The sequence below is a fragment of the Salvelinus namaycush genome, chromosome 21 (genome assembly GCF_016432855.1).
Source record: "Salvelinus namaycush isolate Seneca chromosome 21, SaNama_1.0, whole genome shotgun sequence".
Lineage (NCBI taxonomy): Eukaryota > Metazoa > Chordata > Actinopteri > Salmoniformes > Salmonidae > Salvelinus > Salvelinus namaycush.
The window spans coordinates 22,960,158-22,981,039 of record NC_052327.1 but is presented as its reverse complement, the minus strand read 5'-3'; the positions used below and the strand labels follow the sequence as shown (position 1 = coordinate 22,981,039).

Here is a 20,882-nt window from a genome sequence, read left to right as displayed (position 1 = left end):
GAACCAGACTTGTGGAGGTCTACAATTCTTTTTCTGAGGTCTTGGCTGATTTCTTTTGATTTTCCCAGTATGTCAAGCAAAGAGGCGATGAGTTTGAAGGTAGGCCTTGAAATACATCCACAGGTACACCTCCAATTGACTCAAATGATGTCAATTAGCCTATCAGAAGCTTCTAAAGCCATGACATCATTTTCTGGAATTTTCCAAGCTGTTTAAAGGCGCAGTCAACTTAATGTATGTAAACTTCTGACCCACTGGAATTGTGATACAGTGAATTATACGTGAAATAATCTGTCTGTAAACAATTGTTGGAAAAATTACTTGTCATGCACAAATTAGATGTTCTAACCGACTTGCCAAAACTATAGTTTGTTAACAAGAAATTTGTGGAGTGGTTGAAAAACTAGTTTTAATGACTCCAACCTAAGTGTATTTAAACATACGACTTCAACTGTATGTGTGTTTGTGTTTTAAACATGACAGTTTTAGGAGCTACAGTATCTACCGTGTCTCTCTACAATCTGTGAAATACATCTACTGTCCTTGCCTGTCTCTTACACCTTCTCACATTTTTTCTTCTTCTTTTACTTCATTACCGGAAAAACACAATAGAACAAGCACACACTAACAGGTGTCAATTAATCAACATAGATTTAAACGGATCCCATGTCTAATTCAAGCAAGATGGTGGTGTATCAGCAGCTGCAGATTGGCGGATGTAATATGTTCATACAGTAGGAGGTTTGTGGGTTAAAGGTCAGGTTTAATGGGGAGATGGGCGGTGTTGTTTAGGGCATTATAGGAACAGGAAGTGAAGTGTCTTCATCCTGATACTCAGGTCCAGTCATCTTCGTTCTACCAAAATTTAAAACACCAGCATTAAAGAAAAATGCTGACAATAATGAAAATAAGATTCAGTGTCATCCCAGTGATTACTGTGAAAGATATTATATATCTACATCTTTACACACCAAGATTGAAACAGTTCCTTCGAAAAGTATGAAACCAATACAAATAAAAAAATACTAATATTTTCAGACGCTAGGTAGTTTTCTGTTGACATGAAATCAGAGATAAATATTTCCCATGCTTTCCCTTGCATTAAGAGAAAATACAATTGTGGTTTTGGAAAAACGAATCTATCCATTTGCAAATATTTCATCTGTAATTGATAACCTTGTGACACCCATTCCTGTAATTCAGCTAAAATGCTTTCTAGTTAACAAAAGAGCCAGTGTTCAAACAAAACCATATAATTATTTTAAAACATCATACACTATGCACAGGTAGGCAGAAATAAAAAGGTGGAGATGGTCAGCTCCACAAGAGGGCCCTGAGGGACAACAGTTGTCCCCACTCACTGACAGGTCATGAGCATCAACGGCTCAGGAAAAGCAAGTTGTCATGAGCAAGAAATGCTTCAAACAATCACAATCAAATCAAGATAATTGTAATATAAACAGTTAAATTAAGCTTGCTCAGGAGATTAAATGTTGGATCTAAAAGTCCCATTATCAACATTCTGTGAACCCTGGAGGTGAGAGGGGAGGGAGAGGGCTAGGGGACAGGTATTGAGGTGGTGGGGAAGGGAAGGTGGGCACAAATGTGTGTGCAGGTAGCGTATCTCCGCTCTTAGTGTAATACGAACTTTGACCCATAAGAAGAAATAAGTTACCATAGTAACAATACCGGGAACGTCAGCGTCCGAGCAGCTAACCAGTGCCTGGTGAGTAACAGTCACATTTACTTCAGACAGTCCAGACATGGTGGCACTGACACAGGTGAATAGCTGGGGCTGGGCTGTGAGGGGACACTGTGCAGAGACAGGCATGTTCACTTGACGTGCTCAGCACTGTGGGAGGAACAGTAGTACTTTTTGTGGGCAATGAACGTGGACAGGCTGCTGAACTTGATATTGCACAGCCGGCAGAAGCGGATGTTACCGTTCTGCAAAGGGGAGACCAGGAGGGTCTTGGGTGTGGTAGGTGCCGGGACAGCAACAGGGAGTGGGAGACCCAGGGTGACGGCTGCCCTGTCTGGAAGCAGAGCAACAGCAGCCTGGTGGTTCATAACCCCAACCTCCCTCAGGACCTCAGGCACAGGGGACACAGTCAGGGGGAGGGACCTGGTGGGAGACACAGCAGGAGGGGCTGCTTTGGGGGAGCTGCCACCCCCAGCATGGGGACCCAGGGGGCTAATGTTCACCAGGGGAGAGGAGGAGGAGACAGTGTCCATTCTGACCCGAATGTTGATGCTGTCCCTGCGGGTCTGGAGGCCCAGTTTGGGCGGGGTGGCTGGGGTCTCATCCCTGGGGCTCAGGCTGGGGCTGATGACAGCTGGCTGGCCCTCCAGGTTCAAGACCAGGCCATGCATGGATCTGAAGTGCTCCACCAGGTCACAGGTCACCGCCCTATTGGGAGGGCAGTAGGGGCAGACCACAGGAGGAGAGCCTGGGCATTTGGCTGCAGGGCCGCTGTGAAGGGATGTTGCCTCAGAGCCAGGCAAAGCTGAGGGGTGAGGGCTGGGCGAGGCCCCCTGAGGAGCATTCTCTGTGGGGAGCCCATTGGCCTCGGGGGAAGTGGAGGCTGGTCTCTTCAGCCTGTGGAGCGTCTTCAGGGTGTGGGGCTGCAGGGTGGTGGCTGGGCAGTAGTAGGTCTTGTGGGCCAGGTAGTTTTCAATGCTGTTGAAGCTGATGCTGCAGGCGGTGCACTTGTGGTAGTCAGTGAGGGGCAGAGCAGAGATGCTGCTGCCCCGTGGGGAGTCCCTCAGACGGGGCCTCTTACTCAGGTCGATTGGGCCATCTCCATCAGGGCTGGTGCTACTGGAAGTGGCTGGACACAGGCCCAAGGCCATGGCTGGAACAGGGGCCTCCAGGACCTTCCCCACTGAGGCAGCAGCCTCCTGCTTCACAGCCAGGCACAGCCCTGGAGCAGAGGGAAAGGCAATAGCAGCAGCATTGGCTAGGGCCTCAGTCCGAGCCATGTGGATCTCATACATCTTCTTCCTCTTGCGCGTGCGGATGGGCTGAGGCAGGAAGGTGGCTTTGCCAGCGCTTGACCGCTGGTTGGACGGATCGTGGCGCGAGGCACAATAGAAGCGCTTGTGGACCGTGTAGTTCTCATGGCGACTGAAGTGAATGTTGCAGGCCTGACAGAAGGTCCTGGTGGGGTCTTCTTCCTGGTCCTCTGCTGAGCAGCTGGGGCTCTGGCTGCCCTCACTGGCCAGGCCTCGTCCTCCTCCACCACCTTCCCCCTCAGAGGAAGAGGAGGACACAGCCTCCTTCACCCCAGGGTTCTCACTTTTCACCTCCACCAGCTTGCCCTCTGTGCCGGTGCTGCCTGGAACAGGGTCTGAGTCACTGTGGGAGGCTGTGGCAGCCTGAGGGGATGAACCGTGTCCGACAGAGGGGACGGTGACCCCTGAGGCCCCCTCCTTCACTGGGCAAGCCACGTCTCCCTGCTGGTGCCTGCTGGAGCAGTAGAGCTTCTTGTGAACGTAGAAGTTGTTGATGTTGTTGAAGGTGATGTCACACTCTAAGCAGGTGGCCCCCTTGTGGACAGTGGCAGTAGTGCCTGCGGGATAGAAGGCTGGTGCTGCCCCAGGGGACACCTGGCCCTGCTTCAGCCGGCTGTGGACCATCTCAGACATCTTGGCCAGGATCTCTGAGGCCTGGGGCAGGATGGCTGCCTCTGGGCTAAAGATGTACTGTGGCAGGAACACTGCTCCTCCAGGCAGCACTGAGCCAGCACCTCCCAGGTGGGCAGGGCTGGAGCCAGGGGTGGGGCTGGTTGGCTCTGCCTTCACGGCAACAGCAAAGGGACTCCTGGGGGAGGTGGAGGTCTGAGAGCACCCTACCCCTGTGTGTCCACGGCTCTTCCCCTCCCGGTCCTCCTCCTCCTGCCCCTCATTCTCAGAGTCCGAGCGCAGCTCCTCTTTGATCCTCATGTCTGTGGGGAGGTGGTCAGGTGGGCTGCAGCCTCGCGGGGTGGCTGAGCTCCCATTGGCCCCAGGGCTGGAGGAGTCAGGGTGGGGTACGCAGGCAGGGGGCTCCGGGTGGTCAGCTGAGGAGGGGGTGCTCTGGCGGGGTGAGGGGCTCCTCTCTGCCGGGACCCTCACCTCCAGGTGTGTGCGAACGTGCTGCTGGAGCTGGCCGGGTGAGTCTGTGATGTGGCCACATATCTGACATTTCAACACAACACCAGAGTCTCCTGGACTTAAACCTGCCACAGAGAGACAGAGACACACACTATTAGAAACTGGTTTCTTACTATTAAACATAACATTAGATCACTGGTGATTATGCTTCATCGCCTATAGGATTGAATCATCATCAATATACCCATAATCTCTCATGGACAGACCCTCCAAAAAACACACGTTATATTGTCACATACCCTGAATAGGTGCTGTGAAATGTGTTATTTTACAGTTTCAGCCATAGTAGAACAACACCCCTGGAGCAAAGTAGGGTTAAGTGTCTTGCTCAAGGGCACATTGACAGATTTGTCATCTTGTCGGCTCTTCGAACCAGCGAGCTTTCGGTTACTGGACCAACGCTCTAACCGCAAGGCTACCTGCCGCCCTTACACTATGTAAACATAAAGGGTACTGTCGAATCGGTCTAGAGACAATGGGAAGCATCGGACAGCAGCAGCAGTAGTTCCGGGGCTTGAGTTTTTCGTCACTGGTTATTTGGGTGTACGAGGGAGGTGCTTAAACTTGGGGCGGGGATACGCTGCGAGGTTATTCCTCCGATTGCAGACTACGAGAACCTGGCCATGCTTGATATATCACATTTTTACCGTAGCCAAGTATGCAAAAACGTCTCTTTTCCCTGTTAGCATTTTTAAGCACAACTGTTGCAGTGGCTTAAAACGAAGGGATGAAATGGACACTGCTAATTCAAAATAGTGTTGAAAACAGCCTCACATATCCATGGTGAGTCTTACACTGCTTTCGTGTGTCAACATGGATGATAAATACGAAAGGGGGGGGGGGGGGGGCTTTGGCTGAGAGTTTCTGTTTGCGAGGGTGGAGACTTTACAAATCACGTTTTCTAATTTCTAACACGTCTCCCCCAGAACTTAATCAACCATCTGACCAAATTTCACAATATTTTAGTTCTGGGTTAACCTATATTAATATACCCATAGAAAACATGGTATCTCTGCATAGTTGCTGTTCTGAAGTAGAGGCAATGGTGTTATCCTCTCACTGCAATTGTAAACAAAAAATGTCAGTATTTACCTGTGGACAGAGGCAGTTTGGGCAGGCCAGGACCTGGGGAGTACACTTCACTGCGCGAGCCAGGCTGACAAACCATGTGACTGGTGACCAGGTGGCTGTAGAGAATGTCCCTCGTGGTGGAGATGAAGCCACAGCCGTGACACACTCCGTTTTGCGTGTCCGTGTGCACCTTCAGGTGACGCTCACAGTTGGCTTTAGTGGTGAAGGCCGACAGGCAGATCAGACACACAAAGGGACGCTCACCTACAGACACACAGGAAACAACACAAGAGAGACAGGTCAACAAAAGTGTCTAACGCTAACATACACTGAGTGTACAAAACATTAGGAACACCTTCCTAATATGGAGTTGCACCCCCCTTTGCCCTCAGAACAGCCTCAGGGCATGCTCTACAAGGTGTCGAAAGCGTTCCACAGGGATGCTGGCCCGTGTTGACACAACTGTGGGAAGTATTGCAGTCAAGTCGGCTGGATGTCCTTTGGGTGGTGGACCATTCTTGATTCACAGGGGAAACAGTTAGGCGTGAAAAACCCAGCAGCGTTGCAGTTCTTGACACAGTCAAACCTGTGTGGCTGGCACCTACTACCATACCCTGTTCAAAGGCACTTAAATATTTTGTCTTGCCCATTCACCTTCTGAATGGCACACATACACAATCCATGTCTCAATTGTCTCAAGGCTTAAAAATCCTTCTTTAACTCATCTCCTCCCCTTCATCTACACTGACTGAAATGGATTTAACAAGTGACATCAATAAATCAAATAACATTTTATTTGTCACGTACACATGGTTAGCAGATGTTAAATGCGAGTGTAGCGAAATGCTTGTGCTTCTAGTTCCGACAGTGCAGTAATGTCTAACAAGTAATCTTACAATTCCCCAACAACTACCTAATACACACAAATGTAAAGGAGTGAATGAGAATATGTAGATGTAAGTGTATGGATGAGCGATGGCCGAGCGGCATAGGCAAGGTGTAATAGATGGTATAAAATACAGTATATATATGTGATATGAGTAATGTAAGATATGTAAACATTCTTAAAGTGGCATTATTTAGAGTGGCATTGTATAAAGTGACTAGTGATCCATTTATTAAAGCGGCCTGTGATTGGGTCTCAATGTAGGCAGCAGCCTCTCTGAGTTAGTGATTGCTGTTTAGCAGTCTGATGGGATCATAGCTTTCACCTGGATTCACCTGATCAGTCTATGCCATGGATAGATCATGTTTTGAACATTCAGTGTAGGTCTTTTAACACACAATGACCACCAGTAGACTTGCTTACCCTAATAAAACAAAAATAGAGAAAAGGTCCTACTGTTATAACTGGCTATTAAAAGTGCAATACTTACACAAATATTCACACTTATGGAATCTGCTTTGAGAGAGAGAGAGCTAAAGTAATGTTTTGTTAGAGAGGTGACAGTTCTCACCACTGTGTGTCCGCATGTGGATCTCCAGGGAGCTGGCGCTGGGGCAGCTCTTGTTACATTGTGGGAAGGGGCAGACACGCTCATTGGGGTAGGAGTCCTTGGGCTTGTCCTGTGGAGGGGAGCAGGAGGACTGCTGCTTCTGCCGGCTGGCACAGTAGTACATGAGGTGGGCCTGGAGGTTCCTCTCACTGCGGTACCAGATCCCACAGTCCTTACACGGGAAGATGTCCTCTGGACCAAGCAAACAAACAACTGTTAACTCTATCCCGGCAACAACCAATCACTTATCAAATGAGTGGTACATAAACAATGCACGAGAGCAGTGAAACTGATTCCATGTGATCCGCTTACACATTAAAACGTTACATAGACACTTTCATGTATACATCATGTTCATTGATGTGTACACACATCACCACACACGCATTCAGCTGCGTCACATGATCGATTCAATTGCGGAGCCGAGAAAAAACACTTGATATTGCTCCGGGGTCTCCAAGGCAACAAGAGCACAGAGGTTGTGGGAGCGAGCGCCCGCCCGCGCGGGGTAATCGTACTGATCTGGTGTCAGGGCTCATGTTAAACAGGCTATTTTTGATAACGTCCGTAATTACCCACAGTCCTCAGCACAGAGCTTCTACAGCAGGAACCGGGGATACGGCTGATCATGTTTTACCCTTTAGCTTGATTTGTGGTGATTAATCATGCACTCATCACAGCATGTCCATGCCTGCTCCCGCTGCTGACTACACTGCCAATAGGGGACTTTATGAAAAAGCGTGAAGGCAATTACAATGCAGTCTACCTCTGAGACCAGGCGGTACAGAGGAGTTACATTGCCACCTTGTGGTGTACTGGGTGAGTGAGAAAATGTGGCACGGTGAACTGTTGCACTTTCATTTATCTAGGTTCCAACATTGAGTCCCTCAGCATCTGTTGTTCACATTGACATTATATACACAGTACAGTAACTGCCAATGCTTTGTGCTATGCATGTGGTCACCATAGACATTAAAACCAGTAGATGGTGTTAGCGCTGACATTCCTATGGAAAACTCCCGATGGCGCATGAAGTATTTGAATTTTTAGCGCCATATTGCTGAATGGGGCTGAATAGCACCAGAAAATAGCTAAAGATCATAGTGAAAGTGGCCTTAACTAGCAAAGGATCATGGTCAATGTAAATACAAATTTGTTCTTAACTGACTTGCCTAGTTAATTAAAGGTTACATTGTACTTGTTTTCATCCTGCCTGAGAGCGTCAACCTTAATGTCAATGGTGTGAGGGCGCGAGCCTCCTTGTAGCATGCCGGCCCGTGATTGGTCTGTGTCAGAACGTGGTCCTGTGTGACGACAAATGTAGTAGTCAGAATGGGTCACTATTTAATTAAATATCTCAATTTGTAGCGAACTTTCAAATAATGTTTGGCCGTTCTGTCGATTGTAATTGACATAGGCTTTTTAGGGCAGAACAGGCCTTTCGGCCCCCTCTAGGTTTCTACGCAGTAGCCGACCAGCAGAGCTCGTGACTTCCCTCTCCAGACCGGACACTGGGGTCTTGGGTGCTTACACAGACACATGTACGAAAGCACACAAGACACACATATAAAAAGAACACATTATTATCCTGAGCAATCTGAAACTCACTGTTGACAACTGCCGTGGCCAAGATGGCTGCCATCCCAGCCTGCTGGGGGAGGAGCTGTATCTCAGAGTGGAGGGATGCTGGGTAGACACCTGTAGGCTCCTCCTTCACCGCTACACCCTGGGTCTTAGAGGGGGACCGCTGCTCCATAGAGGGTGTAGACAGCGTAGCCAGCAGACCGTCCCCTGTGGAGATGTCCTGGGTTACCTTACAATACAGCTCTTCACCTAGGGAGAAGAGATAGAGTCACACACAACAACACACGTCACACCGGGGGCATTAACTGAAACATAGATGGTATTCTACAGTATGTTATCTATGGAATGTATAGTAGGTCAAAAGATCTCCGTTCTGGTCTCACTCTAATAAGAGACCTCTGATTGTAAACCTGGATAAGAGCACCATAACTAAAAATGTAACAATGCTAATGGTGCAATATCTGCATGAGTGCTGTGTTGATTGTTTGGGCAGTTTGTAGAACCTTGGCTGTAGATGGTACAGTTGGTATCTGTTGCATCAGAGGTTAACAGGACTCTACGGAGCCAGCAGTCTGTGTCCTCACACACCAGGCTCAACCTGGAGATCTGTAGACACACAAATAAACAAACAGAGACCGTCAGACTTGCTCTGGAAACACATGGTCACGTTTTTAATACAGAATGAGGTGCGGCAAATAATTATCATAAGCGATCATCAAGTATCCTCTGATTCTCACACACTTTTCCAAGTCTTTTCTGACAAACCAATTTTGATACAGAACATTACCTACTGAACCTACTGAAAAGTGAGGTTTAACAATGAATTAATCCTGACAATGTCCTCTGAATAAACTGTTCAATAATTAAAGCACATCGAATATACACTACAATAAAGGGACTAATCTTTTCCAGCAGTAAGGGGCAGGCCCGTAACATGGGCAATCAGAAGCATAGAGGGAGAGGAAGGGGGAACAGGCTGAACAAAGACTCACAGAAAAGAGCTATAGACAGGGCATGGAGAAAGAGAGGGAAGGAACAGAGACCCCAGGAGAGAGGAGAAGGTAAGAAAGGAGATCCGATGACGTTGTAGTGCTCCTATTCACCCGGAAGCCATCTCAGGAGCTTTTCTCAATACACGTTGGGACAAAAGGTGTGTGAGTGGAGGGGAGTCATAATCTAGCTGTGTGTGTTGAAGAATGTGTGTCAGTGTCTGCACATGTGTGAGTGCTGCTGAAGCCAGGGCAGGGCAGACCAGAGAGAAACACACACCTGTGCCGTCCTCAGCACAATCTTGTCTTTGTTCAGTGGAGGCTCACAGAGCATTCCACCTGACAATCACTCCCACAGGCTTATCGTGTGTCTGCATGAGACACACACTCATCTACGTACCTCTGTGTGTTACGGCACAGTTAAGCAGAGTGCGTTCGTAACCAAATATCTTATAGCAGTCCCAGTAAAATGTTGTCTTCTTTGTGAGGTTCAATGATACATTCATGAGAGTGTGTAGTAAAACCATAAACACAGTAGCATTAGGTTGAGCTCCACAACTACCGTATAGTATAGTTGCACAAGGCCTATAGCAGCTCTACTCCTGTATGGAGTCCTGAGGACATATAGATTCTAGAACACTGTCTCCACTAGGTGGCAGCAGTCATTCAGCAGCAACAGCCCTGACAGACACCGCTTCAGGGGAACCACAGTCAGTCAGTCAGTCTGCTTGCTACAGGGGATACCTTGGTACATATATTCCAACATGGCACCACATGGACTGAAACTTTTTGAGAGAATATGAGGTATGAGTTTAAACTGACGTGTGTACAAGGACTGGGGGTATATGGGGTGAGTTGGGAGGCAAGGGAGGACAGTGGAAGGATTTATTTCTGAATCGGTCTGTTCTAGCCTGAAGACGCTGCGTATTGTATTTCATGGGGAACTTGCGCTGATGTAGAGATATGGCTTCTTTTGTTTTAGTTAGTAACCCAATGCTGGAGCCGTCTGAGCTATAAGTGCTGCTAATTTGTTTCAGACTAATTTATCATAAATCTATCACGATGCTTTGGTATTCACTGAAGAAAAGGCCAGTGTGGTCCGACTTGAGGAAATTTCACAGGAACATTTCACACAAGACTACTGTATATAGGACAGAAAAATAAAACCTTACAACAGAATCAGTTGGGAGTTTTGGACAGTTTGAACAAATGCAAAATGCTCTCAGAGACTCTCTGAGACTAGCAGAGAGAAGATGAGGTGGATATGGTGGTTTAGCTGGCTCTGATCTGGCTTTGGGCCCTGACTGCACTGGGGCTTGAATGATGGCTGGAACCAACACACAGTGAGATAATATGAACTAAAAGACATGGGGCAAGATTGCAGTTTGATAGGATGTGTAATTAACAAAGCCAACAGAGGCTGTGGCCGCCAAAGATTGTTGAGTTAAGAGGAGCAGAGAAGCCTCTAGTATCACATCTCCCTAGCCTAGAGGACATAATCAACAATCACAGTATCAAATTAAACATATAATCAAATGGCAAGTCCCTGCCTCTGAACACACACACACACACACACACACACACACACACACACACACACACACACACACACACACACACACACACACACACTCCACCACTAGTGATGTAAACTATCCCACAATGCAGTGTGCAACATCCCTAACTGAAACACTTTCTAAGGAGGAGGGAGAGAACAAGGGGGAGCCAGAGGAGGACTAAAAGACTAAGAGGAGAAGTGAATGTTGCTCAGCGCTGCCTGCGTTCACCCTGGTGGTCTCCCTAGGATCCAGGCACTTTGAGAGCGCTTCAAGTCCCTCAGTGAGGGAGTCTTTGAGGTGCAGTCTAAGCCCCCTCTTCTGGACCCTCGTCTCTCATGAATATTAATCAGCTCAGCCGGGCTTTAATCTGCCTGATCCCCGCACTGCTGCCGCCGTGACGATAGCAAATCTAATTATTTGGTCTGATATTAACCACCACCAGCCCCCTCCCCACACCATACAGCCTCACCATAGCCACCTTCAACTCCCAAACACGCACACACACAGCCTCAGTGCGCACGCACCTCACCGCAGCCCACGACGCCCTCTCCTTATCACTCCCAAAAACGCCCTCTTCTCGCACCGATAAAACTTGAATGCAAATGATGCTCGGCTGATTTCATTTCTCTATTCGTTCATTTTGTAGCCCTGTCGTTGCGGAGTTAAAAAGGAATATAGAATTCTCCCCAGATGCTCTTGTCTGGGGGTTGGAAATTAAGGGAGAAACCTTTCCCTGAACTAAACCCAAGTCTAACCTCGACTCAGATCAATTCAGCTTAATATACGGTTCAATTAAAGCAGAGGAAATAAGAGTACGCCTCCCCCATCCTCCAGTAGATTAGAAGATCATACCACTGTCAACTCTCCACATAGATTTTAATTTGCATACACATCATTGCTACCATAATTTGCTGAATATTCCCTGGTGATTAAAGCAATTATAGAATCCTGTTCTCTGTGGGACCATGAGAAACACAATGGAATGATTGGTCAATAATGAACTTCTATTTCAATGTGTGCATCCTGGAAAATGATATCATCCAAGTGTGTTTGAATGTACTCTATGAAGCGGACACAGCTGGACAGACGGAGAAGAAAAGAACAGGAAGGTAGAATAGTCTCTCCTTTCCTGGCCAGTTCAGCTGACTTCCACTGAATTCCACCATAGACCTCCTGACTATTGGGGCTGGCCTGGTCTTTATTCATACTCGTTTTCCCTCTCACTCTCTCTTTCACCCCCTCCTACCATTTACCTCTTCCCCTTCGCTTAATCTTCCCATCCCTCCCGCTCTACAGTACTGTATGGCTAATCATGCCCTCTCTCATCCCTCTCTCTTTCCCATTCCTCAACCTCCCTCTCTCATTCCTACCCCTCTGTCTGCCCTTCTATCTCTATCTCTCCCCTTCAGGAAATGGTTTCTTTCCCAAAAGGGGAATGAAGGGGGTACTCACTGTCCCAAACAAAGAGGTCACTGTGTGAATCCTCCAAAAATACAGAGAAGAAAAGGAAGGAAGATAAACATCAGAAACCTACTCAACATCCGCCTCTCACACACACACATTCTCTCTCAACACACACACACACACACACACACACACACACACACACACACACACACACACACACACACACACACACACACACACACACACGAACGCAAACACATTTCTTTAACACAAATAAATACGCACATTAATACACTAATACATGTGCTTACTGTACAAACACACTGAAACCCATTCCCTTATACTGGTCTGCTCATGCACAGCCACACATCTGCATATACACTATATATACAAAAGTATGTATTGTATCATAAGGTGAATGCACCAATTTGTAAGTCGCTCTGGATAAGAGCGTCTGCTAAATGACTTAAATGTAAATGTAGACACTCCTTCAAAATAGTGGATTTTTCTACTTCAGCCCCGTTGCTGACAGGTGTATACAATCGAGCACACAGCCATGCATTCTCCATAAACAAACATGGCAGTGGAATGGCCTTACTGAAGAGCTCAGTTACTTTCAACTGTGGCACCGTCATAGGACGCCACCTATCCAAAAAGTCAGTTCATCAAGTTTCTGCCCTGCTAGAGCTGTCCCAGTCAACTGTGAGTGCTTTTATTGTGAAGTGGAAACGTCTAGGATCAGATGTGAAGTGGTAGGCCACACACGCTCACAGAACGGGACTGCCGAGTCCTGAAGCTCGTAAAAATCGGCTGTCTTCAGTTGCAACACTCACTACCGAGTTCCAAACTTCCTCTGGAAGCAACGTCAACACAATAACTGTTTCCATGGCCAAGCAGCCGCACACAAGCCTAAGATCACCATGCGCAATGCCAAGCGTCGGCTGGAGTGGTGTAAAGCTCGCCGCCATTGGACTCTGGATCAGTGGAAACGCGCTCTCTGGAGTGATGAATCACTCTTCACCAACTGGCAGTCCAACAGACAAATCTGGGTTTGGTGGATGTTAGGAGAACGCTACCTGCCGAATGCATAGTGCCAACTGCAAAGTTTGGTGGAGGAGGAATAATGGTCTGGGACTGTTTTTCATGGTTCGGGCTAGGCCCCTTAGTTCCAGTGAAGGGAAATCATAATGCTACAGCATACAGCGCATTCAGGAAGTATTAAGACCCCTTGACTTTTTCCACATTTTGTTACGTTACAGCCTTATTCTGAAATTGATTACATTTTTAAAAATCCTCAATCTACACAATACCCCATAACGACAAAGCGAAAGCAGGTTTTTCAATTTTTTTTTGCACATTTAGATAAGTATTCAGACCCTTTGCGATGAGATTCGAAATTGAGCTAAGGTGCATCAATTGATTGGACATGATTTGGAAAGGCACACACCTGTCTATACAAGGTCCAACAGTTGACAATGCATGTCAGAGCAAAAACCAAGCCATGAGGTCGAAGGAATTGTCCGTATAGCTCCAAGACAGGATTGTGTCGAGGCACAGATCTGGGGAAGGGTAACAAAAAATGTCTGCAGCATTGAAGGTCACCAAGAACACAGTGGCCTCCATCATTCTTAAATGGAAGAAGTTTGGAACCACCAAGACTCGGCCCGGCCAAACTGAGCAATCGGGGAAATGGGCCTTGGACAGGGAGGTGACCAAGAACCCCATGGTAACTCTGACAGAGCTCCAGAGTTTCTCTGTGGAAATGGGAGAACCTTCCAGAAGGACAACCATCTCCGCAGCACTCCATCAATCAGGCCAGATGGAAGCCACTCCTCAGTAAAAGGCACATGAATGCCCGCTTGGAGTTGGCCAAAAGTCACCTAAAGACACTCAGACCATGAAAAACATGAATATCTGGTCTGATGAAACCAAGATTGAACTATTTGGCCTGAATGCCAAGTGTCACGTCTGGAGGAAATCTGGCACCATCCCTACGGTGAAGCATGGTGGTGGCAGCATCATGCTGTGGGGATATTTTTCAGCGGCGGGGACTGGGAGACTGGTCAGGATCGAGGGAAAGATGAACGGAGCAAAGTACAGAGAGATCCTTGATGAAAAATCCCTGAGCGCTCAGGACCTCAGACTGGGGTGAAGGTTCACCTTCCAACAGGACAACAACCCTAAGCACACAGCCAAGACAAGGCAGGAGAGGCTTCGGAACAAGTCTCTGAATGTCATTGAGTGGCCCAGCCATCGCCCAGACTTGAACTCGATCAAACATATCTAGAGAGACCTGAAAAAGAGCTTGAGAGGATCTGCAGAGAGGAATGTGAGAAACTCCCCAAATACAGCTGTGCCAAGTTTGTAGTGTCATATCCAAGAAGATTCGAGGCTGTAATCTATGCCAAAGGTGCTTCAACAAAGTACTGAGTAAAGGGTCTGAATACTTATGTAAATGTTATAGTTTCAGTACATGTTTTCTAAATGTGCAAACATTTCTAAAAACCTGTTTGCTTTGTCATTATGGGGTATTGTGTGTAGATTGATGTGGAAAAAAATGTAACAAAATGTGGAAAAAATAAAGGGGTCTGAATATTTTCAGAATACACTGTACAAATGACATTCTAAACAATTATGTGCCTCCAACTTTCTGGCAACAGTTTCGGGAAGGCCCTTTTCTTGTTTCAGCATGACAATGCCCCCCGTGCACAAACCGAGGTTCAGATAGAAATGGTTTGTCGAGATCAGTGTGGAAGAACTTGACTGGCCTGCACAGAGCCCTGACCTCAACCCCATTGAACACCTTTGGGATTAATTGGAATGCCGACTGTGAGCTAGGCCTAATTGCCCAACATCAGTGCCTGGCCTCACTAATGCTCGTGGCTTAATGGAAGCAAGTCCCCACAGCAATGTTACAACATCTAGTGGAAAGCCTTCCCAGAAGAGTAGAGGCTGTTATAGCAGCAAAGGGGGACCAAGTCCATATTAATGCCCATGATTTTGAAATGAGATGTTCAACGAGCAAGTGTCCACATACTTTTGGTCATGTAGTGTGCCTCCAAGAAAAAATTATCCAGGTTTGATGAGCTGCATGCAAATGACATGTAAAAATATAAAACTGCGATACTTAAAACAGGCAAGATAAGAGATTTGAAAATGAGGCACTCTTGGAAAGCGGGCTCCAGAACTGCCGGAGATGAGCCTCGGAGATAGGTTTTCCCTCTCTCCTTTACTCTCCGCCCCGCAGAAGCCAGTGCAGATGACAGCGAGCTGCAGATACCAGCCCAGTCACAGGGACTGAGTGATGAGAATAAGCACCCCCTCCCCATCAACTCCATCTCTCCATTCCCACCTCTTTCCATTCCATCTCCCTTCCTCTCTGGCACTACCTTCATCCTTTTGCTGGCTTTTGCCATTGCTCTTTCCTATCATTTCTATTTTTCTCCCTTTTGCCTCTCTACTTGCCCCTACCATAGTCCACCTACTTGGTCCATTCCCTTTCGCTAGTCAACATCTTCTCAGTGTCTGGCAGGGGCAGGAAGAGGGAGAGATGCCATAGTGGAAGTGTCTGATGAAGAATGTAGGCCTCTGTCCTCCTGTGAGCTCTAAGCTCTGTAGCACAACCTCAGGTCCTTGTTGCCAATGAACGTATACATGGACGTGCTCTCAACATATCTGCCATCAAGATTAAGCTAGTTTAGTGCACTTTATTATCATAGACATTCAGGAGCGATCAAGGGGGTGCCAAGTGCTAAATTACAGATTTGGGGTCTTCTGGAGCGACTGTTTAAATTAAGATCTAATTTGAGAGGGCAGGGTGCAGAAGGCTGCCAAAGACCGTCTCTGTTGATAAATTCAGATCAACTGGAGAGATTTACCAGGAGGTAAACAAACACTGCTAGATAGAGAATGAGAGAGAGTGAGAAGGTTCTCACCTTCACTCGTCCTTCGTAGGGAACGACAGAGCAGTGAGGGGGAGAGACTCCCCAAAAGTGTGTTTGCAAGCCGTGGGTGGCGGGCCTTATCATTTGAGTTCTCCTGGAGAGATTATTGGGGGATTAGTGCTAACGCTTGTTTCTAAAACATGATGAAAAGACGTTCCGCACGTGATAACGCTTTGAACTCCACACTCCGCTCCTTCTAGGATCATGCCTCTAGGCTTCGTTTCCGCGAAAGACAGGAGGGTGAAGAGTGGGAACAAAAGTGATGCGTAAGTTGAGTTGCTTCTGCAGTGGTGTGTGCTCGGCAGAAGATGGTTTGGAGGAGTATCACTCAAACTAAGGTCAAATTATAAAGCATGATGCTCTTTTCCTTGTTGAAGCATTGTCATTATGAAGTTATTCTAACTTGTTTGATACCACCAAATCATCACTACCTATCAGGTGTAACCTACTAATCTTAAGACTCTTTTGACCGAGAAATATAATCATCATTTGATCAATTTGTGATGCAATCAAAACGAGGGGAACTATATCAGATGAGTCTGATCCAATCTGAAAATACACACCTCAGTTGCCATGAGACGAGGACATGTTCACTGAACGACAAACTCCCAGCAATCTAAGGCAACCTGATCAGCTCATCAGTAAACATTATTACACTGTGTACCAAAGTCCAACATCCATATCAGACAGAATATATTTAAATAGATTTTAATGCCTCTTTCTCAAGAGATGCAAATTACAGGATTTCCATATGACACACACACAGCCCAGTGACATTGATAATCTAATGAGTGAGATCTCTTTAAGAGAGACCTGTCATGGATATCAACTCACTATCCACCCCGTTTCCTTAGAACTGACTGCCGCTCATGATCCCCACCCACACAAAGCAACAAACATATGCCCGAGCGAACACACACATTTCTCGTAGAAGAATGGTGTCAATCCCTCCAATAGAGTTCCAGACACTTGTAGGTTCTATGCCAAGGTGCATTGAATCTGTTCTGACCCGTGGTGGCCTAACGCCCTATTAAGACACTTTATGTTGGTGTTTCCTTTATTTTGGCAGTTACCTGTATATCAGATCAAAAGAGAACAGGTCTTATATTAGCTAGGATCTATGTTTGTTGTGTGAGAGTGCACTAGTGTGCAGTGTGTGTGGGTGTTCAAAGTGAACGCTTGTCTTGTTGTGTTACAGGGTAGGCCCGTATTAAACTGATAGCTTATCTGGCAAGATCAAATAAGAAGCACATTTGCTCAGAGAAGGCAGAGCACAGCAGGCAGGTTTGGCATGGATCTGCAGGTCTGCCAGGCGAGGCGAGGCCAGGCGGGTGGTGCCAAGTGACCATGTGATGTGATGAGGGGCAGAACCCCAGGGCTCCAGACGCCACTGCAGGCTGCATGACACCACCACTGGGACAGGTCTGAGGTGGAAAGGGACAGAGAGGAGGTCACACTAACAGGACAGCACATGGCATACTGCCATGAAACCAACACTGAATGTCTCTTTTCTGTTATAAAAACATAATCTTGTAGCTGAATCAGGTAACCCTTTGTCCAATCCCCTACACATAATATTCCCTACTGAGGCCAATCAAGCAGAAAGGTTGGTAATAAGTGGAACTCAATCACAGCAAAATAAACAAAAGTTAGCTGTGTAAATTGGGTATTTGGAATTGTTTAGGCTGTCAATGTTGAATCTTTACACAGTACACGATGGCAACAATCATGCAAAGCCAAATGAGTTGCACATCCATTGTAAGCACCAGTAGTTTATTAATAATAATTGGTCTCTTTATAGTGGGAGAGAACGCAGCAGAAAGCAATCTTAACTAAGCAGAGATAGAGATGAAGGGCTGCGTAGCGGTGGAACTACTCTATTGAGGGTAACCCTGACCCCTGTTGACCCCTGGGCTGGCGGCCTGGCGGGCGGGGAACTGTGGGAGGAGGATGCGGAGTGACAGTGGGAGACACAGGAGGAATGTGAGATTAAATCCACTATCTCCTCCTGACTGAGGGTCAGTCTTCACTCTTTCAGCCCGCAGATAGCAGAGGGAGAGAGAGAGAGACAGAGAGAGATGGAGAGGGTGAGGTTCGAGAGGTGAGAATTCAAAAGAGATGGTCAACGCCGAAAATCTACTAAAAACTACATTGAGACGTAGTCTTCTTGAACATGATAGACAGGGAAGAGTGAGAAAAGGAGATGAGCAGTGGAAGGGAGGAAACGAAAGGTGGGTGATGGGTGTGTGGACTCACAAATTCTGATAATAAACTAAATCTTAGAAATGAGAGCCTATCAACCAGAAATCAATCATTGGGATTTGTTGTCCAGGAGGATGGCGCCACGCAGAGATAAAATACAGGCGGACGTCTGGGGAGCAGAGGGTAGAGGAGAGGGGTGGGCTGGTCTGGGTTTGCTGGGCTGCAGCTGGGAGAGGAAAGGCTGCAGGACCAGTGAGTCAGTCAAGCTCATGGATGCATCAGCATGAGACAAATTAGAGGAGCAGTCGCTCAGAGAAACATTCATGGTCATTCAAATATAATGTCTTCATATATTTATTAACCCTTTGGGGAATACATACGGCGTATACCGTCATTTAATAACAACATCGCAAAGGGCCGCTACACATTTTGGATTATAAACTGGGTGGTTTGAGCCCTGAATGCAGATTGGCTGAATGCTGATTGGTTGAAAGCTGTGGTAAAGTATATCAGACCGTATACCACGGGTATGACAAAAAATTACTTTTTACTGTTCTAATTCCGTTGGCAACCAGTTTATAATAGCAGTAAGGCACCTCGGGGGGGTTGTGTTATATGGCCAATATACCATGGCTAATGGCTGTATCCAGGATCTCCGTGTTGCGTCGTGCATAAGAACAGCCCTTAGCCGTGGTATAGTGCCTTCGGAAAGTATTCAGACCCTTTGACTTTTTCCACATTTTGTAACGTTACAGCCTTATTCTAAACTGTATTACAGATTTTTCCCCCTCAGCAATCTACACACAATATGCCATAATGACAAAGTAAAAACAGGTTTTTAGAAATGTTTGGGGGGAAAAAAAGAAAAAAAAAGCCTTATTTACATAAGTATTCAGACCCTTTGCTATGAGATGCGAAATTGAGCTCAGGTGCATCCTGTTTCCATTGATCATCCTTGAGATGTTTCTACAACTTGATTAGAGTCCACCTGTGGTAAATTCAATTGATTGGACATGATTTGGAAAGGCATACACCTGTCTACATAAGGTCCCACAGTTGACAGTGCATGTCAGAGCAAAAACCAAGCCATGAGGTCGAAGGAATTGTCCATAGAGCTCCGAGACAGTACTGAGCATGGAGTTGAACCGATCGAACATCTCTAGAGAGACCTGAAAATAGCTGTGCAGCGACGCTCCCCATCCAGAGAAGAATGGGAGAAACTCCCCAAATATAGATGTGCCAAGCTTGTAGGGTCATACCCAAGAAGACTCAATGCTGAAATCGCTTCCAAAAGTGCTTCAACAAAGTATTGAGTAAAGGGTCTGAATACTTATGTAAATGTATTATTAAAAAATATGTTTTTATATAAATTAGCAAACATTTCTAAAAGCCTGTCATCATGGATGTGGTATTGTGTGTAGATTGATGAGGGAAAAAAACCAATTTAACCAATTTTAGAATAAGGCTGTAACATAACAAAATGTGGAAAAAGTCAAGGGGTCTGAATACTTTCCGAAGGCCATATACCACACCCCCTCAAGCCTTATTGCTTAAATAGAGCATGGATTACACATCTTTAAAAAGTATTTGATCCAGTCCAGAGAAAGTGTGTGTGTATGTGTGTGTGTTTTTGTGTATGAGAGTGTGCAATGTTCTGGTATCTGTATCTGGTCAGTGCCAGGAAAACTCTTCCAGCTCAGAATCACATGATTAGATGGACTTTCAGCACATGATGAATAAGAGACAACTCCAGCGAGAGGAACATCCTGTCTCTAACATTTCCCAAGGAAATGTATATAGCGATTGGCCATGGGGTAATAGGAGCGTGCGCACACAAAGATATTTCCATTTCCCACCACTGACAGATTAATGGGTGATAAGTAATTTTTTTATTATCCTGTCCCATTGACAGAACCCAACCCGCTACTTGACCTCTAACATCTCCCTCCATGCACTTCGAACCTTCACCTCTGACTCCTGGTCATCTCCCGCATCTTCTGTTTGGACGATCCCAGCGTATGGCCCCCATAATGTGTCGGTGGTGAGGTCCCTGCAGGCCAGGACCTTGGGGTAAGCAGCATCATCACTCAGCTCCAGATCATCTACAGATAGAAAGGGAGAGAAGAGAAAGGGAAGAGAGAGATATTAAGTCACTAAGGTCCCACAAGCAAACAAGATACACAGCCAAACAAAATCCAGGTAAAAATACGGTCTCAAACAAAACACAACTACAATGATCTAATTCATGTAATGGCCAGAGCCCTGGAGATAACTGTCGAACAGACATGGGAGTCAAGGCTTTTTGTAAACAACCGGTATAGACTAACAGTGAAATGCTTACTTCAACAATGCAGAGTTAAAAAAGATAAAACATCTAACAAAAATGTCATTAGTGACACGAGGAATAAATGCACAGTGAATAACGAATAACGAGTAAAAATATCATGGCTATATACAGGGAGTACCAGTACCGAG

The 20,882-nt window shown here is 46.4% G+C and overlaps 1 protein-coding gene across 2 annotated transcripts in view; it reads right to left on the bottom strand.

Annotated features, from left to right (window-relative positions):
- Window positions 1-377: 377 nt before the first annotated feature.
- LOC120066215 (zinc finger protein ZFPM1-like) overlaps window positions 378-20,882 on the bottom strand; it is an 81,159-nt gene continuing 60,654 nt past the window's right edge. For both annotated transcript variants that reach the window (XM_039017422.1, XM_039017423.1), the window contains exons 4-9: window positions 20,376-20,509; window positions 8,810-8,912; window positions 8,331-8,555; window positions 6,684-6,914; window positions 5,248-5,490; window positions 378-4,220 (exon numbers count right to left, since the gene is read on the bottom strand). In XM_039017422.1, the coding sequence (XP_038873350.1) occupies window positions 1,834-4,220; window positions 5,248-5,490; window positions 6,684-6,914; window positions 8,331-8,555; window positions 8,810-8,912; window positions 20,376-20,509 (3,323 nt within the window). In that variant the 3' untranslated portion in view covers window positions 378-1,833. The remainder of the gene's footprint in view (window positions 4,221-5,247; window positions 5,491-6,683; window positions 6,915-8,330; window positions 8,556-8,809; window positions 8,913-20,375; window positions 20,510-20,882) is intronic.